At 45.7% G+C, this 21,698-nt stretch overlaps 1 protein-coding gene across 2 annotated transcripts in view; it reads right to left on the bottom strand.

Annotated features, from left to right (window-relative positions):
- The window catches only part of RIMS4 (regulating synaptic membrane exocytosis 4), a 63,213-nt gene extending 62,508 nt beyond the window's left edge, over nucleotides 1-705 (bottom strand). For both annotated transcript variants that reach the window (XM_041733296.1, XM_041733297.1), the window contains exon 1: nucleotides 399-705. In XM_041733296.1, coding sequence (XP_041589230.1) covers nucleotides 399-495 — 97 coding nt within the window. In that variant the 5' untranslated portion in view covers nucleotides 496-705. The remainder of the gene's footprint in view (nucleotides 1-398) is intronic.
- Between the last annotated feature and the right edge of the window lie 20,993 nt (nucleotides 706-21,698).

Here is a 21,698-nt window from a genome sequence, read left to right as displayed (position 1 = left end):
AGAGGCAGGGGGCGCGTCGGAGCCCCAGGGCGAGGCGGCCGAAGCCCCGGGGCTCGAGGTGTGGGCGCCACGAAGACTCGGAGAGGGTGGCGGGTCGGACCCGGGGCACGGCGGGGCACCCAGAGGCTCAGGTGAGCGAAGAGAGCTGGTCCGGACGCCCCCAGGGGCCCACCTGCGGGCACGGGGTGAACGCGGAGCAGCTGGGGTCCCCGGAGGCGGCCGGAGCGGAGGCACCGCAAGCCCCAGGCCCTGGCCCCGCGGGTGGGGGCGTCCCCGGGCGGCGCCGGCGACCGGCAGGACAGGGCGGCCGCCTCCCGGGGCGCACCGGGTCGGGGGCCTCTTGCCCTGGCTCCCGGGACCCCCGCCCCCCCGGGGCCGGGCACGGGCCGCGCGCTCACCCGCGTCCTCGTCGTCGAAGGAGTTCATGCACGGGAAGTAGATGGCGAGCGCCTCGAAGGAGGCGGACAGGCTGAGGCGGCTCTGCGAGCGCTCCATGCCCGCGCCGGCGCCCGGAGCCTCGGCCGCGGCGGCGGCGGCGGCGGCGGGCGGCTTGGGCAGCTTGGCCGCCCCATTCTTGACGCGGAGTACGGCGCGCGGCGTGGTGGCGGCGGCCCGGGCTAGGCCGGGGCTCCGCGGCGGGGCTGCGGGCGCGGCGGGGCCGGCGGGCGGCGGCGGGCCGGGGCGGGCGGCGCGCGGAGCCCGAGGCGCGCTGTGCTCCCGGCGGCGGCGGCGGCGGCGGCGGCGGCGGCGGCGGAGGAGGTGGCGGCGCAGCGCTCTGGCCCGCGGCGCCCCCAGCCGGCCGCGCGGGGCGGGCTCGGAGCAGCCGCCGCAGCCAATCGGCGCCGCCCGGAGGAGGGGGCGCCGCGCGCGGGGGCGTGGGAGCCGCGAGGGCGCGGGTGGGGCCGCGCCTCGCCGCCCCCAGTCCAGCAGGTGTGCGCGCCCCGCGGGAGGAGCGGGCCGAGCCGGCGTGGGCCCCCGGCCCCGGGCCCCGGGCCTCCACCCCCGCCCCGCTCTGCCCCAACCCCGCACCCAGCCCCCAGGCTCGCCCCGGATGCGGGCGTCCAGCCACCGACCGAGACAGGCCTCACCCGGCGACACGGTCAGGCTCAGAGGAGACCCGCTCTCAGAGCGACCTGCGCGCAGCACTCAGCCTCCCGCACGGAGACCCTCAGATTCACGCATGAAGCCGCAGAGGAGCTCAAACCCGCTCCCACGCGAGTGCATTCGCTCTGCGAGGGGCACACAGACGTCCTCAGACCCACACACACACACACACCCCCGCAGAGGTGCACCCACAGACTCGCTCACTCCTAGAGACATTTGCAGTATCCATCCACAGACACCCTCTGACAGTCTCCAAAGACCCACACAGGTAGATACACCTGTGGACACCCTCGGACTCACACAGGCCACCCAGAGGTAGATACACCCACGGACACACACTGACTCACATAGAGACCTGCAGACACTCTGAGAGTGAAAAGCAGGGACCCCCACCCCACCTTGGCCACACAGGGAGGCCCTCAGATCCCACACAAACCCACTGAGAAGTTCAGACAGGCACACACACTCCCATGCACCCACACTACTCACAGTCATCTTAAAATTCACACACAGAGACACTCATGCCCTCTGATGACGCACTCTCTCAGACCTGCGCAGAGACACTCAGTAGCCCCCCACCATTGACTCCCAGAGCACTGATTCACACATACACACAAATGCTAGCAAACCCTGGCCGATTCATGCACAGTTACCTTCAGACACAGACACAGAGAGTCATTCAAACACATTTCAGTGGACACACACATGCTCACACCCAGACACATAGAGCCTCATCACTCCCTGGGCATTGGGAGTGATGGATACACTGCCCAGACACCCCCACACATACACACACACACACACAGAGACAATTAACACACTCCAGGATCACACACTTGCACTGACAAAGCCCCAGATATGCCTCTGGGGACCCATAGTCTTCAGACTCACACGTGCATGGGTTCACTCAGAGTCCCCAGGATGAACACAATCATGGTCAGAAACCCAAACTCCATTCCCTAACCCAGGGCCTGAGGTTCCCATCCAGCCAAGCCCCAGGTGTCTAACCTCTGCCAGCTGCTCTCACACACTCTTTGCAAAGCGGCCTGGGGAGATGGCAAGAGCCCAGAGTTTCATTCCCAGCTGTGGCACTGTCCTTCTGTGTGGCCTAGGGTAAAACCCTTCACCTCCCTGACTTGTTCCCTCCTCTGTACAATAGAGAGACCCTCTATTTTGGATAGCTGTGAGGATTAAGTAAGATAATGTGTGCATTAGTTTTCTGTTGCTGCATAACAAACTAAGAGGCTTGCCAACATCCATGGATTAACGTACAGTCATATAGGTGAGAAATCTAAGCAGCTTTGACAGGGTTCTTCGCTTGAGGCCTCACAGCATATCAGCCAGATGAGGCTCTTGTCTGGAGCCTCTGGAAAAGAATCTGCTTCTAAGCTCATTTGGGTTGTTAGTAGTATACGGTTTCTTGTGGCTGTGGGACGAGGCCCCTATTTCCTTGCTGGCCTTTAGCTGGAGAGTTGCTCTTAGCTCCTAGAAACGGCTCTTGAGTTCTTGTTCATAGCCTCCTCTGTCTTCAAGGACAATATCAGGATGTCAAAAACGGAAGTCAGAGGCTACTGCTCCTCTGCCAAAAACCGCCCCATAGTCTCATTTCACTCGAAGGTAAAGGTCCAAGTCGGATGCAGTCTTAACTCCTTTGGCCCTGCTCCCTCTCTGCTGCCTCTTACCACATCCCTGGCTCACTCAGCTCCAGGCCCACTGTGCTGAGCTTGCTGTTTCCTCTGGATGAAACACTTTTCCTTCCAGAGAGCTGTGTGGCTCACTCTCACAGACCCATGCTCAAACATCACTTTCTTGGTAAAGTCTTCCCTCACCACCCTTTGCAAAGTGGCAACTTTATGACTACCTCCCCACCAAACTGACAGATGAAGAACGGAGGCTTTCAGAGGGAAAGTGATGCACTCAAGGGCACAGCGAATGGGGAATGCCAGTGCTCTGTCCCCTGCTCTACTGGCCTCCTAAGACCACGCAGAAGGAAGACAGGCCAGAGGGAGAGCAGCACTCAGAGGTCTAGACAAGAGACAGGACACCAAGGAGGCCAAGGAAACACTGTCCTGGAGCTGGGGAAGGAGTCTCAGGAACCCATGAGGAATGTCTGATTGACCAGCAGTGAGACTCCCAGGAACGAGGCCTAAATGTTGAAAGTAGACATGTGTGCCAGTTAAGCATGCAAACCCTGCTTGGAGGTTCAGATTCTAGCTTTTACACTAATTATCTGAGTTACTATGGTGGTTTTAAAGCATGTGTGTACATTCTTTGACTGTTCTCCCATTGAAAAGTAGGGTCTATGTTACCCTCCCTTAAGTCTGGGTCAGCCTTAGTACCTAGCTTTTCACCAAAATAATGCAGAAAAACTGACATGCATAACTTCAGGAAGTTTCCTGTGGCTTCTTCCTGGTTCACTTAGCTTACGCACTCTGGGGGGATGCCAGCCTCACACAAGGACCCGGACTACCCTGAACCTCACTTGCTGGAAAGGCCACAGTAGGCCTACCGGAGTCCCCAGACAACAGCCAGCATCAACTACCAGACATGCGACTGAGTGATCTTAGGTGTCTAACTTGGATGCAGCCCCAACTGACATCTGATGGCAGGTGCATGAGAGACACACAAGCAGGGACTGCTCAGCTGAGCTATTCCCAAATTCCAGCCCACAGAATAAGCAGTGGCTGTTTTATACCACTAAGTTTGGGAATAATATTTTATGCCACAATGGAAGAGTGACCTTGAGCAAGCAAATTAACTTCTTCTGGGGCTGTTTCTTCAGTTGTAAAATGGGGACAATGCCTCCCAGTGTGAGTGTCATCATGGAGTGAGTTATAAATGTGGAGTTCTTAGAACAGTGCCCGAACACAGTACGTGCTCTGCAAGTGTGAGCTCCTACTACTCAGAACCGGACAGCCCCATCTGTCAGAGGCAGACGTCCAGAGCTGGGAGGAATCTGAAAGGTCATCCAACACCCCCCTCCTCTGGGACAGAGGGAAACTGAGGCCCCAAAAGTGCAAGGGACTGCCTAAAGCTGCATAGCACATTGGAGCAGAGCTGTTGCCATGACAGAAGCCTCCTGACCTGGGCCAGTACTCTTCCTGCTGTGCTCCAGGTTGCCTGCTCACCTGGCAAGAGAGGCAGGGGGTCCCTGGGGTGAATGCAGACAAAGCTGGCAGTGTAGAGGAGGAAAGGCAGCCAACGGAAACAGACTTGGCCTCTGGCCAGCAATATAGGCAGTGGACTCCTGGTGTGATTTCTCCTTTCTTGGTTAGCTCATGCCTAAAATTCCCCCAGTAGGGTTTGGGCCTGTAAGCTTAAATCTTTGATCCCTTGTAACGATATAATTTTCCCATGGGAAATCTGAGTCGTCCACTACTTGTACCTGCATGTGAATAATATGTTCTAAGAACAGGTTTGATGGTGGGGGATGCTCGAGATGGTGGGTGGGGGAAGTGATGAGTCCGGAATAGGGAACAGTGGGGGGTCAGGAACAAACTCAGAGGTGTGGGCTTCAGAGCCCAGGGAGATGGAGGATGCCAAGGGCCAGACAGCTCAGTAGAGTAGAGTCGAAGAAGAACTGCCTGCCTTGAGTTTGAGTGCCTATCCTTAGTTTAGCTGTGTGACCTTGGGCAAATGCCCTCAGGGTTCCCAACAAAAAAATGAGTATAATTCATATTCACTTTGCCAAGCCATGGTGAAGATGGGATGTAAATACAGTGCCTGGAAGATAGTGGATACTTAATAGACACATTCATTGAGTAATTTGGAGTGCTCATCCAGTCTAGTCGCTGTACTCAGCCCTAAGCTCACAGAGATGAATAAAACAGACATGGTCCCCGAATTCATGGAGTTCACAGTCTGACAACATACACAGATGATTATGCCAATATAATTATTTAATTATAATATCATATGATAGTTTTATTGTAATAATAATTTTAATTACAAGTGTGATGAGTGTCATACAGGATATATATTTACGTGCTTTTTAGTGCATATTGGTGCTTGTCTGCACCTGCAGTGTATGAGAGGGTAGGGAGGATCTAATCCAGGCTGAGAGAATCTAGGAAGACTTCCCTGGGGAGGTGGCATTTAAGCTGAAAATGGCACCTATTTTGTGTCCAGCACTGTTCTTGGCCCTGGGGATATGGAGATGATAGATAGATAGATAGATAGATAGATAGATAGATAGATAGATAGAGTAAATAAAGTCACTGCCCTCACATTTGCATATTAAAATGATCCTTGGGACTTCTCTGGAAGGAACAGATTAGAGTGAATTCAGAGTTGCCTTCCTCCTTCTCTTCAGATAAGTCCTAATTTGAACCAAGAGACCACTGATGGTTTTTAGAATGGGAAGGGGCGGGGAGGCTGAGAAGGAATGCCCTGTGGAAAGGTGACAGGGCCCTATTTGAGGCTTTGTCGAGAGAGACTGATCCTGTCTGTGATGTGTTCTACCTACAGGATGTGTGTGTGTGTGTGTGTGTGTGTGTGTGTGTGTGTACACGCACACATATAGAACATCCCCGTTTATATATGCATGTCTCTGAATAGATGGGCATTTCTGTATATCTGTGCCCTTGTCTGTGAATGACCTTGTCTCTAAATATGTCCTTGCAAAGTGTGTGTTCCTATGGGAAGTGAGTCCAGTCTGGCTTTTTTTTTTTTCCAGTCTGGCTTTAAATGCAACATGCATCCTGGTCTTTGCAGGTCCTGGTGTATGTGTATAACTGGGTTATGTTAGTTATATTTGCATATCAATGTAAGACTGTTCTTGTGCACGTGTGTATCTGCCTCTCTGCATCCTGCTTGGTATGAATTTATCCTTGACTGAGCATGGATGCAGCTGTTTATGAACTTGTCCGTGTAGACTGGTAGCTTGAGAGAGGACGCTTGGATTTCCTTGGCTTACTCCCTGCCTTTAGGTGGCTAATATTTGGCTGAGCTGATGGGGACAGAGATATTAAAATCCTTTATTAACTCCAAGTCCCTAACCAACTGCCTAACCATTAATTTATTCTTCCAGCCAGCCAGCCCTCCATCCGACCACTCACCTATTCATCTCAATAGCACTGACATTTATTTACTAGTTATGTGGTTTTCTCTCTTAGGCAAATTACTAAATTTCTGTGTATCTCAGTTTTCTTACCTATGAAATGGGGATGATATAAGTATCTCCTGAAAGGACTAGGAGTAAGCGAGGTGAATTAAGTGAGATAGGGATCCTTGGGTGGCACAGCAGTTTAGTGCCTGCCTTTGGCCCAGGGCGCGATCCTGGAGACCCGGGATCGAATCCCACGTCGGGCTCCCGGTGCATGGAGCCTGCTTCTCCCTCTGCCTATGTCTCTGCCTCTCTCTCTCTCTCTCTCTCTCTCTCTCTCTGTGTGTGTGTGTGTGTGTGTGTGTGTGTGTGACTATCATAAATAAAAAAAAATTAAGTGAGATATTGCATATAAAACACTTAGCACATTGCATAGCACAAAGTAGGTGCTTACTATATTAACTATCATCATCATCATCATAGTGGTGGCTGGTATATTTCAGCAAATTCTCAGCAGCACTTTAACTAAGGGCCGCCCCTGAGCTAGAAGCTGGTGAGGCCTTCCTTATAGCAGAAGCCATTAGGTGCCTCTACCACCACCTTCTTGAGTGACCTTGGATACAGGCTATACTCTCCTTGGGCCAGTAGAATGGACAGAGCTCCCTTGCCATAGCATCCCCCTTGTGGTGATTCTGAGTGCACCTGTACTTTAAAAACTGCAAAGAGCTCTGCATCGTTAGGTAGCGGGCCAAGGGACACCCAAAAGCCTTAGGATGGCAGTCCTGGGTCATCTGGAGGGCTAGCCAGAGCTGGGACAAAGCCAGGACTGGTTGCCACTGCATGGCTCAGTCTGTTGCTTTCTGCTGCTTCCTTCCTGACTTCTGGCCTCTGTTCTTCCTCTGGGGAAGCGCCTGATGTGCTCTAGTGGCAGGGAGCAAAGGGGACAGGAACACACCTGTTTTGCTTCTTCAGGAAGAGCATCTTCAGATACTATTTGGTCAGGGACATTATGGTTTAGAAAAAGAGAGAGAACTGGGTGTGGTTTCTGCCCCAATAAACCACCACTTTGGACAAGAGACAGAGAAAAGAAGAAACAAAGGGTCGAAGGGGACCTCCGAGCCCAGAAAAGAAAGAGAGACACAGTAACAGACATGAGAACAAGAGGCAGAAGCAGAAGCAAGAGAAAGGGAAGGAGATCATTGGCAGCAGGAAGACAGAGGGAGCAAAGTTGGGCTCTATTGCAGATCCGGTTTGGGCTGCCCTGAAGCAAGGCTTCACCTGTAGCAGCCCTGGGATCAAGATGCTGCTGTTCATCTTGGGTCACCTTCGACCGGCACACATGTGCGGGCACACACGCACATGTGCACGCACACATTGGCCCAAATTGGGCTGTGACGTAAGCAAGAGATAAAATTTGTTGTCTGAGGTCACTGAGATTTCAAGTATGTTTGTTACAGCAGTTCACCTTCCCAAGGTGACGCATTCACTACCGGGTGTTTGCATTTTTTTTTAAGATTTTATTTATTTATTCATAGAGATGCAGAGAAAGAGAGAGAGAGGCAGAGACACAGGCAGAGGAAGAAGCAGGCTCCATGCAGAGAGCCTGACGTAGGACTCGATCCCTCTCCAGGATCACGCCCTGGGCTGCAGGCCGCGCTAAACCGCTGCGCCACCGGGGCTGTCCCGGGTGTTTGCATTTTAACTGGGAGGAGAGATGACGTTGAGGCTAATGGAGACTTGTCTGGGCTGTGGACCATGTGAGTGAAGAAAGCCAGATTGTCCAGAGAAGCAGGGAGTGAAAAAGAAGTCTTTGGAAATGAACAGAGCAAATCAAGCCATGGGAATAGGAAGCAGGTGACCCGGATGCCTGATACTTCAGTTCTCCGCTCCATTCAGTCCTTCATGAGGTCATTCGAAACCTACATGATAGGTGGCCTACCCTTCCTACCCCTTCCTCTGTTTTAATTTGAATAATTCACCCTCCATGACAAGCCCCACACTCCTCTTGTTTGGTGTATGCATAGGACCCAGTTCTGACCATTGCGAAGTGAGTGACATTTGGGGGGCAAGCAGCTACTTGGAAATGTGTCCTCCCTCTTGAAAAATGGACACTAGAGACAAACACTACCTTTTCCATGGCTGGACATATTCTTACTGCAACCAAGAGGGAAGCTAAATTAGGACAAAGCTGAAGTAGTAGATGGCAGAAAAGGTAAAAGAACCCAGATCCTTAATGATGTCATTGAGCCACTGAATTAACCAACCTTGGAGCTGCCCTACTTAGTGGGTTGGTGTAATTGTTAGCATATACATCTCATTATTGTTTAATACATTTTGCTTTGGGCTTTTTGGTTTCGATTTTTTTTTTTTTTGACACCAGAAGCATCCCACGGACATACTTATCTGACTCTATTTCCTGCCAGTGACTCTTTGACATTCTCCTGCATCTCTTCAATATGTTTTGTTGGATACCAAGTAACCCCAGACTTAGCCAGAACTTCTCCAACCCACATCTAAATGTTGATTTTCGTGGCAGGTGTCTTTGTTTCTGATGTGGGGAGAAAAGGGGCAGACAGGAAGGAGGAATTCGAGTGCAGGTCCTGGACCATGGGAGAAATGTGTGGGAGAAGAGTAATGTAATGACAGCCATCTCCCCAGCCTTGTACCTGTGAGCCAGGCTGACTCACACACACATCATAGAGCCCTTGGAGAGTAAGTATTTACTGAGCACTTCCTTTGAGCTAGGCACTGTTCTAGGTCCTGGGGAGTACAGAAAACAATACTCAAGCAGACAATGAATTCTGTCCTCCTGAAACTGCTATTCTAATGGGGAGAAACATAGAATAAAGAAGAGAAATAAGCGACAACAACAACAAAATGCTTATAGTGTTTGGATGGTAATAAATGCTGTTGAAAAAAATTATATGAAATAGAGAAGGATAATTGGGAATGTCCAGAGTGGGACTGATGATGCCATGGAAGATGGCCAGGGAAGGCATCATGAGAAGGTGACATGTGAGGAAGGGCCTGAAGGGATGACTCGCGCAGACAACTAGAGAAAGAGTGTTCCAGGCAAAGGGAACAGCAGGTGCAAAAGCCCCGAGGTAGAGAGTTTGTCTGCTGTGCTGGAGAAAAGGCAAGGAGGCTAGTGTGGCCAGTGTGAATGAATGAAGGAAAAAGTGGCATAACTTGTGGTCACACCGGTGCTAATGGGCAGGAGTGGCAGGTGGTACAAGCCTTCTGGATTTGTGCAGTGGTCATCAGCCACAAATATTATTTTCCTGCTATCCTTTAAACTGACTTTTTGTTAGGTGCACTTATTTGAGATGAAAATCTTATAACACTATTATAAATGAAGAACCCAGCATCATTTGCCATAAATAGAAGGTAACCAAATAAGTAAATAGGACAAAACTGAAACAACCTTAAGTTATAGGGAGATACCATGGCCTACAGAAGGCTTGGGTCTGAAGCCAGGGTTCTCTTTAATAAAAGGCTGGTTGATGGTCTGAGAGAAGTGATAAGACACCTCAGTGCCAAGGGAAGACTTTGTCCATGAAACAGAGACTTTCTACATTGGATAGTGTGACACTGCCTAACATCTGTGCCCCACTAGGTAGGAAGACCAACCATTCTGGTTTCCCTGGGACAGAGGGGTTTCCCAGGATGTTCCTTCAGGGCTATAACTGAGATGGTTCTGGACCTCCTATCCCCAAGGACCCCATCCTATTCCTTAGTCTCATCTCCTCTGGTTTCAGCTTGTTCTCCGGGTTGCCCTTTCTGTGAGCTGACTCTAAGATGATCCTCACCTCCTGGATCTGTGCCCATGCACTGGGTACCCATGAATATCCTTGAGTGTGAGTGCAAACTGTGACTTTCTTCTAACCTGTAATAGGAGACTAAAGTGATGAGATGTCATGCCCATGGTTAGATCACATTTGATGGTGACATCCACATTGCTAACATACTCTCTTTCTTGCCCTTCTACATTTGCATGCTTGATAAAGTAAGGGGCCATGTCAGGCAGGCCGAAGGGCCGCCTCTGGCCAACAGCCCACTAGGGATGAAAATGCTCAGTCCAAAAGCACAGAGAAATCAAATGTTGCCAACAACCATGTGAGCTTGGCAGCAGATTCTTCTCTTGTTGAGCCTGCAGATGAGACCACAGCCCAAGCCAACACCTTGACTGCACGTCCCAGGAGACCCTAAAGCAGAAAACCCAGCAGAGCTTTGCCCAGACTCCTGACCCACAGAAATTGTAAGCTATTATACGTATGTGTGTGTGTGTGTGTGTGTGTGTTTAAGCCCTGATATATATGGTAATTTGATACTCAGCAACACATGTATTGCAATACTCAGCAATACAGGAAGAATACTAAGACATTCTTTCTGGCCCAGTGCTTCTCCAGGTCCTGCCCATTTGGATGGCTCATTTGTGCACCCTTTTGGCTTGAGGCTATTACATGTGACCCTCAAGGAACCCTTCCCTGTCTCATTATGGCTGCACCCAGCTGAGGCTGACAATGGCTTGAGGTTTCCCATGGTGAACAGAGCTCCATACTTGGGGGATTTTCATTCCCAGTCTGACAAACAGGACAATGACAACAGATCAAGGCCAGGATATGGTGGATTCCAGGCCACCAGGCATCTGAAGACTCACAAGCTGCCTGCAGGAAGTAGGCTGGGTCAGGGCCAAGATTCTGTACCTTGACCACTCCCTCCTGGCTAAGCCTCTAGGCTGCAGAGTTCCTGTGAGACACCACCAGACGCTCTATTCTCTAGACTTTCTCCTTGCCCTCCCTGCTTCTGAGCTTCTTGCCTGTCTCCTACTTTCCCATCCTGATAGTTTTGTGCCTTGATCTCTCTTCTCAACCTAGTTCCTTCCATTTGACAAATTGTCTGGATAACCCGCTCAATTTTTAAATCAAAATAATGAATTTTATTACAAAAATAATTTTGCACATTTTAGGAAATTGTGGCAAGAAAATAAGCATAAAGGCAAAATTGAAAATCATCTTCATCACACTGCCCAGAGACAGCCACTTTTAAAGCTGATATGTTTTCTTCCTTTCCCCACCCTTGACCGTGTTTCATATAAGTGCTTTTTTAATGGTCTCATACTGTAAGTAGTTTCATGGCCTGTGATCTGTTTTTATCCACTTAGCTTCCTATCATGAACATTTTCCCACAGCAATAAATATACCCCTATGTCACTCTTTTAAATTACTGAATAACATTTCATATGATTTAATGTTTTTGCTCTCATGTTAAAATACAAAGAAATACTCTTGCAGTTCAGTTGCTGGACACATGCGTAATGGCTTCTCTAGACATAGAACCACTGGTCAAAAAGATGCATGTTTTCAAAGCTTTTAATAAGTATTGACAAATCTCCCCAAACAATATTGGACCACTCTTCACTCTCCAGAAGCACATGACATTATTCTCCATTCTCTCAAATTAGCTCTTCTCTTTTTGACTATATTTTTGTTGTCATCACAGTCCCATTACTGCATAGCTCCCACTCCCCCTCACCACCGGACACCCACTCTTACTTACCAGATGTGTAGGCATCAATGATCCACTATCAAAACCTTTGTTTATATATGTATATATATAAACATACATATATATGTATATATCCCCAAACAATATATGATACTGCTTTGGAAGGGTGTTTATAAAACCTCATGTAGATGCTATTGTCCTATGTATTACATTCTATTGCCTCTTTTCTGTTCAATTAATACCGGTGTTTTGTTTTGGTTTTTTTACTGAGATCTGTGTTAACTTATGTAATTCAAATTCATTGAACAACTGTTTAATTTTAGTCCTCATTTTTTAGATTCATCTTCAGACTAATGGAACTTATTGCCATCACATTGCTGTTATAAACAACACTGTGATGAACATCTTCATACCTGTCTCTTTATCGCTGCTAGAATTTTTTTTTTGAAGATTTTAAAAATTTATTTATTCATGACAGACACACAGAGAGAGGCAGAGACATAGGCAGAGGGAGAAGCAGGCTTCCTGGGGGGAGCCTGATGTGGACTCAATCCCAGGACCCTTGGATCACAACCTGAGCCAAAAGCTCACCCACTGAGCCACCCCAGCATCCCTATGCTAGAGTTTCTAATCAGAAATGGGATTGCTGGGTTACAGGGTTAGCAGTGTCTTTCCAACTCTTTTAATTATGACACATTGTAAGAAATACATTTTTTACACCAGAATCTGGTAAGCCTCCCTCCATGTACACAAATGAAACAAAAGTTCTGTGAAATAGTGCTTATCCATATCATAAGAAAAACATTCTGGTGTGTTATATTCTATTTAACTCAATTTCCATTTTTAAACATTGATCACAATTCACCAATCTAATTTTATAACCTGTTAATTACCCATAATTTGAAAAATAATGGATTAAAATGTATTCAGTTTCACAAAATACTTTGAAATTACTCTCCAGAGTGGCTACACTAATTTAGGGCATTAGGTTCTCATTTCCCTATGTCCTGGCCAGCATTTTATTTTTATTTTTATTTATTTTTACCAGTCTGATGAATCTAAAGCAGAATGTTATTATTTTGATTTTGCTTCCTCTGATCTCTAATAATCTGTTTCTCTTCATATGTTTATTTACTACTTGAGATCTTCGGAAAGTGAATTCACCTATTTTCCTTTTGGATTGCCAGATTTTTTTTCTTGCTGATTTAAGTTTCTTATATAATTGAGATTTTAATTTTTTATCATCTGTAGTTGTAAATATGCTGCAAATGCCTTTTTAATCATTCATTAACTTTGTGATGTCATTTATTGAATGTAAATCCATCAGTTATTTCCTTTATGCTTTTGTATCTTATTTAAAAAATGCTTCCCTAACTCAATATCATAAAGATTTCCCTTTCAATTTTTATAGCTTCTTAAACCATCTGAAATTTGTCTTTACACAGTATGAGATAGGATGTTATTTTATTGTTCCATGCAGTGGAGTCACTTTCCTAACACCATTAAAATAATCCATCCTTTCCCCACTGATCTGTGTTGCCCTCTCTATCACATACCAAATATCCACATGCATGGGTCTCTTTCTGGATTCTTCTCTTCTGTTCCATTGGTCTGTAGTGCTTACACTTCAAAAAACTAGACTTTATAATATGTCTTAATATCTAGTAGAATGAGATTCCCCACTCATGGAAACTTATTCTTCCATGAAAATTTTAGAATTGGTTTATCCAATTTCTTTCGCCCAAATATTAGAATTATATGAGTTGACACCATTACAATGCTGTGCCTTGCCTTTCACAAACATATATCCATTTATCCAAGAATTAAACATCTCCTTCAGTGAGCTTTCTCTGACAGGCTTGGCTTAAGTTGATTTCTAGATAATTCATTTTCTTACCTTCTCTTTTTTTATATTCTCTAATTTAATAGATGGGAATGATATCGTCTTCCAAGACAGCCAAATTTTTTTATGCACTTCCCTTCATGACCCTGTCTCCTGTTTCACCTCTTTGGCAAGGAATGACCCCAAATATCTTAGAAACCCAGGCCCCTACAAGGACCAGACAGAATCAGGAAAACAATCATCAGGTGGGCAATTGCCAAGAGTTCTAATCTGTCAAAGGTGCTGTGCATCTTAGAGGCTCTAAAACAACTTTACATATGAAATGATATGGAAAGAATTATACTGACCCAGATTCCTTTCGAGGATACCCCCACACTTGTTTGAAGGGGAAAATTAAACTGCTTAGGTATCTCAAGAGGGAAAAGAATGATTTGCACTGTTAAACTGCCTTCTAAGGAAGATGGGTCTGCTGAGCTGCAGGGTGCTAGTCTCATTAAGGCAGTTGTGCAAGTTTGGGGCCAGAGCTGAACTGCTTGTAGCCACAAGGATTCTTCCTTCCCAGTTCTTTTCTCATGCTTCACTCAGTCTCTCTTCTAAACATATGTTGAGCAAATATGCATTTAAAGGAAAAAAGAGGGCAGCCCTGGTGGCCCAGCGGTATAGCGCTGCCTTCAGCCCAGGGTGTGATCCTGGAGTCCCAGGATCAAGTCCCAAATCTGGCTCCCTACATGGAGCCTGCTTCTCCCTCTGCCTGTGTCTCTGCCTCTCTCTCTCTCTCTCTCTCTCTCTCTCTCTCTCTCTCCTTCTCTCTCTGTCTCTCAAGAATAAATAAAATCTAAAGAAAAAATAAATAAAGGGAAAAAGAGACACTGGATATTAGCTGCTCTGGGCACTATGCACCTCAGGCTGGCAAGATATGGGAGAGTGAGACAGCAAGAGATCCTAGCAAGAATGAATCAGAAGCCCAAACCTTTAGGAACCAGGAAATCAGGTAGACCACCAAGGTAAGAACTTGGGAATGAGGACCAAAGCCAAAGCCCTATCACGGAAACTGCAGCCCATACAAGGGGGAACAGGACTTCTTGAACTGTCCAATTATGGAAACATAACAGTCCAATTATGGAAACATCAGCACATGTTCCAACAGAAAAAAAAGATAGCAAAAGACCTTACCAGGCAAATCTTCAAATGAAGAAAAACAAATGGCCAATATAAGAAAACAGTCAATCTCACTAGAAAGCAAAACAACAATAAGGGGTTTTCCCTCCTATCTGATTGGCAGGGTTTCTTTTTCTCTTTTTCCTTCTCTTTGTTCTTTCTTGCTTGCCTCCTCTCTTCTTTAGGATGATACTCATTGTTGAGAGAGATTGGTGGAAGGGCGCTCTCACACACAGCTGGTAGTTCTGTGAATTGGCACAGCTTATCTGGAGGGCAATTTGGCAGACTGTATTAAAAACCCTAAAGACAAGCACTCTTTGATCCAACAATTCTACTTCTAGGAATTTTTCCTAAGGAAATAATTAGAAGTGAACACAAAGATGAATAATAGCAGCTTAACATTTACTGGGTGTTCACTCTGCGCCACGCAATATGCTAAGCTCTTTACACTTACCTCAATTAGGCCTTGCAGCGACATCCAATGAGATTGATTTGCCATGTCCATCTTCAGGAGGGGAAACTGAGACTCAACAAGGTGTTGTAAATTTCACAAATTCAAGCCTGTCGACCAAGTGATAGGCTGAGGCTCAATCCCCAATCTCTTTAACTCCAAAACCCATGTTCTGAACTACCTCACTATCCTACCCCCCAAAAGCCTGTATAAAATGATGTACTGCATAGTACTGTTTAGAGTAGCAAAAATTCAGCAATCAATTTAATTGTGCAAAAATGGAAGGATAGTTAAATAAATCATGTAGAATCATATGATAAAATACACAGTCATTAAAAAAAGTTTTGAAAAAATTATGATAGGGAAATATTCATGGTATATTCGTTGAAAAAATATGTAAAGCAGCTATTTTAACTTTTAAAAGGCACATATGCCATTTTTATGAAGTTCAAAAGTAGGAAAAGACTAGAATGTGGTGATCAAGATCCGGGGAGGAGGTTGTCAACTGGGAGGCCTGCTAGGGTGCTGGAACTGTTCTAGATCTTGGTCTGGGTTGGGGTCATACTGTGTGTACATACATAAAAATCAATCCCATTGTGTAATTAACATCTGTGTGCCTTATATAAGTTTATGTAAGTTATGTTTTGCTAAAAAGGAAAAAAAACATAAATGCATAGAAAAAGTCCTGTAGGAAAGGAACAGAAGAAAGTTAGTAGTGATTTTTGCTAAATATAATTTTCATTTTATTCTTTATACTATTCTGTGCAGTTGACCCTTTAACAACAGGTTTGTTCAGTGCACAGGTCCACTTATACACAGATTTTTTTCAGTAAAGACAGTCTAGTACTGTGAGTGTATTTTCTCTTTAAAAAAATTTTTTTAAAGATTTTATTTATTTCTTGACACAGAGAGAGTGAAAGAGCACAATCCAGGGGAGTGGTAGAGGAAGAGGGAGAAACAGGCTCCTTGCTAAGCAGGGAGCAGGGAGCCTGATGTGGGTCTGGAATCATGACCTGAGCCAAAGGCAGGCGCTTAACCCACTGAGCCACCCAGGCATCCCGTATTTTCTCTTTTTTATGATTTTCTTAACACTTTCTTTTCTATGACTCACTTCAGTGTAAGAATACAGCATATAATATATATAACATGCAAAATATGTGTTGATTAACCATTTCTATTATCAATAAGGCTTCTTGTCAACAGGCTATTAGTAGTTAAGTTTTGGGGAAGTCCAAAGTTATACATGATTTTCAACTGCTCAGGGCTTATCAATGTTCAAGAGTCAACTGGTACTTTCTTCCCTTTTCTTAAGATTTTATTTATTTATTTATTTTGAGAGAGAGAGAGCACATGAGCAGGGGGCAGAGAGAGAGGGAAAGAATCTCAAGTAGACTACACACTGAGCACAGAGCTCAAGGCAGGGCTCCATCTCATGACCTGACTGAAATTAAGAGTTGAACACCCAACCAAATGAGCCACCAAGGCACCCCTCTTTCCTTCCTTCCTTCCTTCCTTCCTTCCTTCCTTCCTTCCTTCCTTTCTTTCTTTCTTTCTTTTTTTTTTTTTTTACAATATCTGTATTAGCTTCATAATTAGAAAAAATAATAATGTCAAGTTTATCATCAGAAGGGATGAAGGGAGGAGAAAATGCACTTGAGAGCCAGTTGTGATCCACACCTGGCACTCTGAGGATAGACTGAGCAGTTCTGGAAACTCCAGTCCCAGAATTGGAGTCTGGTCTTACAGGCAGGACCCCACAGTTCCAAGGACAGAGAGGAGGAGAGAAGCCCAGTGCCCCGCCCTGCTTGATAAGTAAAGCTGAGAGAGAGGCTCTGAGGAGCCTCAAAGCAATGCTCTTAAGACAAATTCCAGCAACTTTAAAAGCCTGCTTGGGTGGTGCTGCACAGGGCCATTCCAGTCACAGCAACAGCTCCTGGGCTTCTCATTCTGCTGCCAGTCAGATGCCTTGTTGCTCACTGGTGATGACATCAGACCTCCAGGGAGCATGCTGGCTGTCAATCAGAAGCCTTTTCTGGCAGCAGTAAGCTATCTCTGCCTCCTCTCTCTTTTAAAGGGACAGCTTCTGCCTGGATCAGGGAGCTGGGTTTGGGCCCCCTTGGCTCTCTCTTTCCATTTAGAGTCTGATTCCAGGGCAGTGGAGAAATGAGAGTGTGCAAGGCAAGTTTTTGTGGCTGCTTCCTGAGCCTCAGCTCATCCTGACAATGAAATCCTGCCAACGAAGAAGTGGATCAAAATAAAGACTTTAGGTATAAAGAAGCTTTGGTATATACGATTACTGGTAAATATTAAATATGCTTAAATATAGAACAAGAAAAAAATAAGAATTAGCAGCTCTTCCTTCTTTGCTAAAAGATACCAATTTTTTTAGGTCCACCAAATGTCTTTAATAAAAACATTCCACATTACCTAACCTCTTTTGCAGCCAGGGGCGGCATAGAATATAGTAATGGCAAATGAGATACAGACTAGGGACTTGTGGAATGCTTTCTTGATAGACTCATTTTCTCCTCTTTTAGTGGAATAAGGGCATGGTGACTGGCGCTGTAGCGGCTGTTTTGTAATCATGAGGAAACCCCCAGGAGACTTGCAAAGACACCCCACCCCAGTACTGACATCCTTGAGGCCCTGAACCAGAGGCAGCAACTGTCTAACTCTTCACTACGTGTTTGTTTAAGCTATTGTCCAGTTTTCTGTAATCGATGGCTAAAAGCGATCGTCAACTGCTTCACCCAACAGTATAAACATAATAATATAACTAATGCAAAATGAGAAGTTTGGGAAGAAGAGATGGGGTGGGGGGGGGAAGCATAACAGTGCTAATGATTCACTGCAGGTAGTCGCCACCTGAGATTGAAATATTTAGCTGAAAACAAGGATGGGTATAACCTCCTGATGTTTTCCGGAGGGATCTTTGATGAGCCAATACCGCTTTTGGGAGAAAAAGAGCTATCTAAAGTTCAGATAGTCTTCTTTCATCTTTTCATTTACAAAAATTCTGTTAAATCTCAGTCAAATAAGTGATGGAAATGATGAAAGATATTTAAAATATCTTTCATAATTGAAGAAGAGTGTTATAATATGAAACCGTTTTGGTTAAATTATTTTTGATTATCTGTGTACATGCATTGAAAGATGGTTGGCATGACATGTATCTCATGTGAATTATGCAGATTTGAGGCTTTTTGTTTTTGCTTTTAGACTTTTAAATTTGAAATGATTATAGATTTGCAGAAGAGTTGCAAAGACAGTGGCAGAAAGTCCCATCTCCTTTATTCTTCACTCAACTTGTTCTAATGTTAACATCCTTACGTAAGCTTGGTGCATTTATCAAAATTAAATTAACTTGATGATATGTATGATGTGATTAACTACACTACAGACTTCATTAAGATTGTCCAATTTTTCCACTGATGTCCTTTTTCTGTTGCAGTTTCCAAACCAGGATACCATGCTGCATTCAGATGTCATGTCTCCTCAGGCTCCTCCGGCCTATGACAGTTTCTCTGTCTTTCTTTGTCTTTCATAGTCTCGACACTTTCAAAGAGTAGTGGTCAGATATTTTGTAGAATATCCTCAATTTTGGATAGACTTGTATTTTCTCATGATAAGACTGAGGTTATAGATTGAGGAGGGGAGCAGTGATGTAGTCTGATCACATCACAGCAGGGGCATATCAACATGACTTACCATTCATGATATTGACCTTGATCACTTGACTTTCTTACTTTCTTTTTTGTACTTTTCCATATGGCCTTACCTGCTATAATAAGTATGTGAAACCAGTGAATCTGGAAGTGCTCATAAACCGAAGAACTCCAAAAATGTGAGGGTTAAATTTTTTATTTGAAAGAGAGAATTGATGTCCAAGTCTTGGGTGGAAGAGGGTATTGGAGATAAGTATAGCTACACCATCAATGTTTAATTGGTCTGGAGGCTAGCCAGGGTGGCAGGGAAAGATAGAGATGACTTTGAAATTTATGTAACTGCTAGCAGAACAGAGAATTAGGGCCTCATCTGGATATTTTTAATATGATATATTTCCCTTCCCCTTGTATCCCTGGGTAAGAGTGGAGGCCACTCTACTAGCCTAGTCAGAAATGACCTAAGAGAAGAGCTGATTCTGCTGGAAAACCAAGTGGATATTCGAACTCACACTGACTATACACCATCTCTGGTCTAGGTGCTTCACTTTATTCATTTCATCTTCACAATGCTGCTAGCTAAGCATAATGATCACCTCCAAGTCATAGATGGGTAAATTCAGATTCAGAGAAATAAAGCAACTTGCCCAAAGCCACACTACCAGTGAACCATCAAATATCTCTCAGGCAATGTATTGGGTGGGTACGGGAAAGCCAGTATTTGAATCTAGATCTCCAGGACACCAAACCTACACTCTCTCACTTCCACTTCACACCACCTGCTGCCTGGGAAGAACTGTAATCAAGTTTAGGAATTCCAATCACAGGGAAAGATGATGAGCTACTAAAGATGATGAAGACTCTCCACTACTATCCATGAGATTCTTCACCTTATAATCTCTTCATCTCCTCATTGATTAGCAAATGACCTGGCATGAATTCTGGGTTCAGGACCCCACTACCCTTTGGATGCCTTGGACAACTACCTTCTGCAATCAGATGGAACCAAAGGTTCAGGGTAGCTGGGACAGCCCTTTCCTAGGATGCATCCACCCAAGAGAAACAAAGAAGAGAGGGGGAAAGGGAAAGAAAGGGGGAAGAGGGAGAGAGAATGCAACTAGCATCTAATGTAAGGAAGTTATAAGCTATCTCAATGGTGTGTGTGAAAGCATAAGGCCAGAGGCCTATACTTCATTGATTGCTTGGTTTGAGATTCCAGACTCCTCTTCCAGTCTGCCCTAAAGCCAGCCCCAGTTTCGTCTCTGCTAAGGATAGATTTGAGCCATGAAGATTTTTTTTTTTATTGAAGCTTATTTAAGTTTAGTTTTTGCAACTTGAAACCAAAGTATCCTAATGAGAACATTTGCCTTATTCTAGTTTCTGTTCACTCTTAACATCACTGTGCCTGTGGCTTCTGCCTACCTGGGCCCCCAGGTCTGTTTCAGGCTCTAAAGTCAGAAAGACTGAGGGTCAAATCCCAGTTCTTGCATCAACAAACTATGTGGTCTTAAGCAAGGACTTTACCTCCTTGAATGTGTTCAATCTGATAAAATGGAGTGATAGTATTCTTGCAAGGGGAGTTATAAGACTTAAACAAGATAATGAATGCAAAGTGCCTAACACAACACAAATTTAACTTAGCATTCAATAAATGGCAGCTATGATTATTAGCATTACTCAATCCTCCTTGCCAACTGGCCACAACTTATTGATTTCCCAATTCCATGAGACACCTGCAGACCTAAGCCATTTTTTTCTCACCACATTATTCATGTCACTGGAAGCCTATGGATAAGTCCCCTTGGGGGAGGAGTCTACCTCAGCCCCCTAAGTAACAATTCAGAGCTGGCATTCCAACAAAGGTTTGGAATTGTGTGGTTGACATATGTCCTGTGGTTTGCCAGTAAATATTTCACAACTAGCAGTCCAAAATAAACAATAACAAAAAATGTGGGGTTTTTTCCCCCCAATTTCCATGGTGTAAATTCTCCTGCCATGTCTGATTCCAAGCTATCAATGCGATGTCATTCAATACAGAGTTGAGGAGTATGTGTGCAATTGACCCTCATGAGCTAGAGCTGGCCAGGTCCAGCACACCACTGCCTGTGCAAGGTGGAATTTCTCCAAAAAGAGAATATGGGCAGGGAAACTATTCCAAAAGATGTCTACTAGAATAGTGATTAAAGGGGTGATAGGTGTGTCTTAGGCTGGGATCCCTGGAAGCAAGGTCTGAAATGGAGTTCTTGTTCAAGTGATTTATTGAGGGATCTCTTGGGTGAAGCCTTTGAGGGGCTGAGGGAAGCAGAATAGGACAAGGGAGAAAGATAGGCAAAAAATGTGGGTTCGGCTCAAGTCTTGCCTCTGTCTAATTTCAAAGACAGCCTGAGGACATGAACACTGCCATCAAGTTATCCCAGCCTGAAGTTCAGTTAGTCAGTCATCGGGTATGAGCTACCTTCAAGCAAGGCAATTCCACTGGCAGAGGGGTATTCTCAGAAAAGAATAGCCATGATCTGTGAGCAACCAGCTCTCAGCTCCCAACCAGCAGCTGGGAGATGAGAGCACCTGCCTGGTAAAGGGCATCTGGGTGGTGCCCCGGGGCTGATATTTTTATGGTGAAGATGAGGGAGATGGAAATACTAGAAGTGGTAGATGTGCTGCTGCTGCTGCTGCTGCTGCTGTTGCTGCTGCTGCTGCTGCTGCTGCTGCTGCTGCTGCTGCTGGCAACACTAGGCTTGGATAGGGTTGGTGGTGGCAGTATTGATGGCAGTTGATGGCATGGTGGCGATAGCAGTAATGATGGTGGTGGTGGTATAAGAGCAATGGTAAGGGCACCTGGGGGGGCTCAGTCGCTCGGGTGTCCCGACTTTTGGCTTTGGCTCAGGTGATGATCTGATTAAGGGATTAAGCCCTACATCCGGCTTTGCA

The sequence above is a fragment of the Vulpes lagopus genome, chromosome 18 (assembly GCF_018345385.1).
Source record: "Vulpes lagopus strain Blue_001 chromosome 18, ASM1834538v1, whole genome shotgun sequence".
NCBI classification, from domain to species: Eukaryota; Metazoa; Chordata; class Mammalia; order Carnivora; family Canidae; genus Vulpes; species Vulpes lagopus.
Note: the sequence above shows the minus strand (reverse complement) of the source record. Positions and strands in the feature narration are given on the sequence as shown.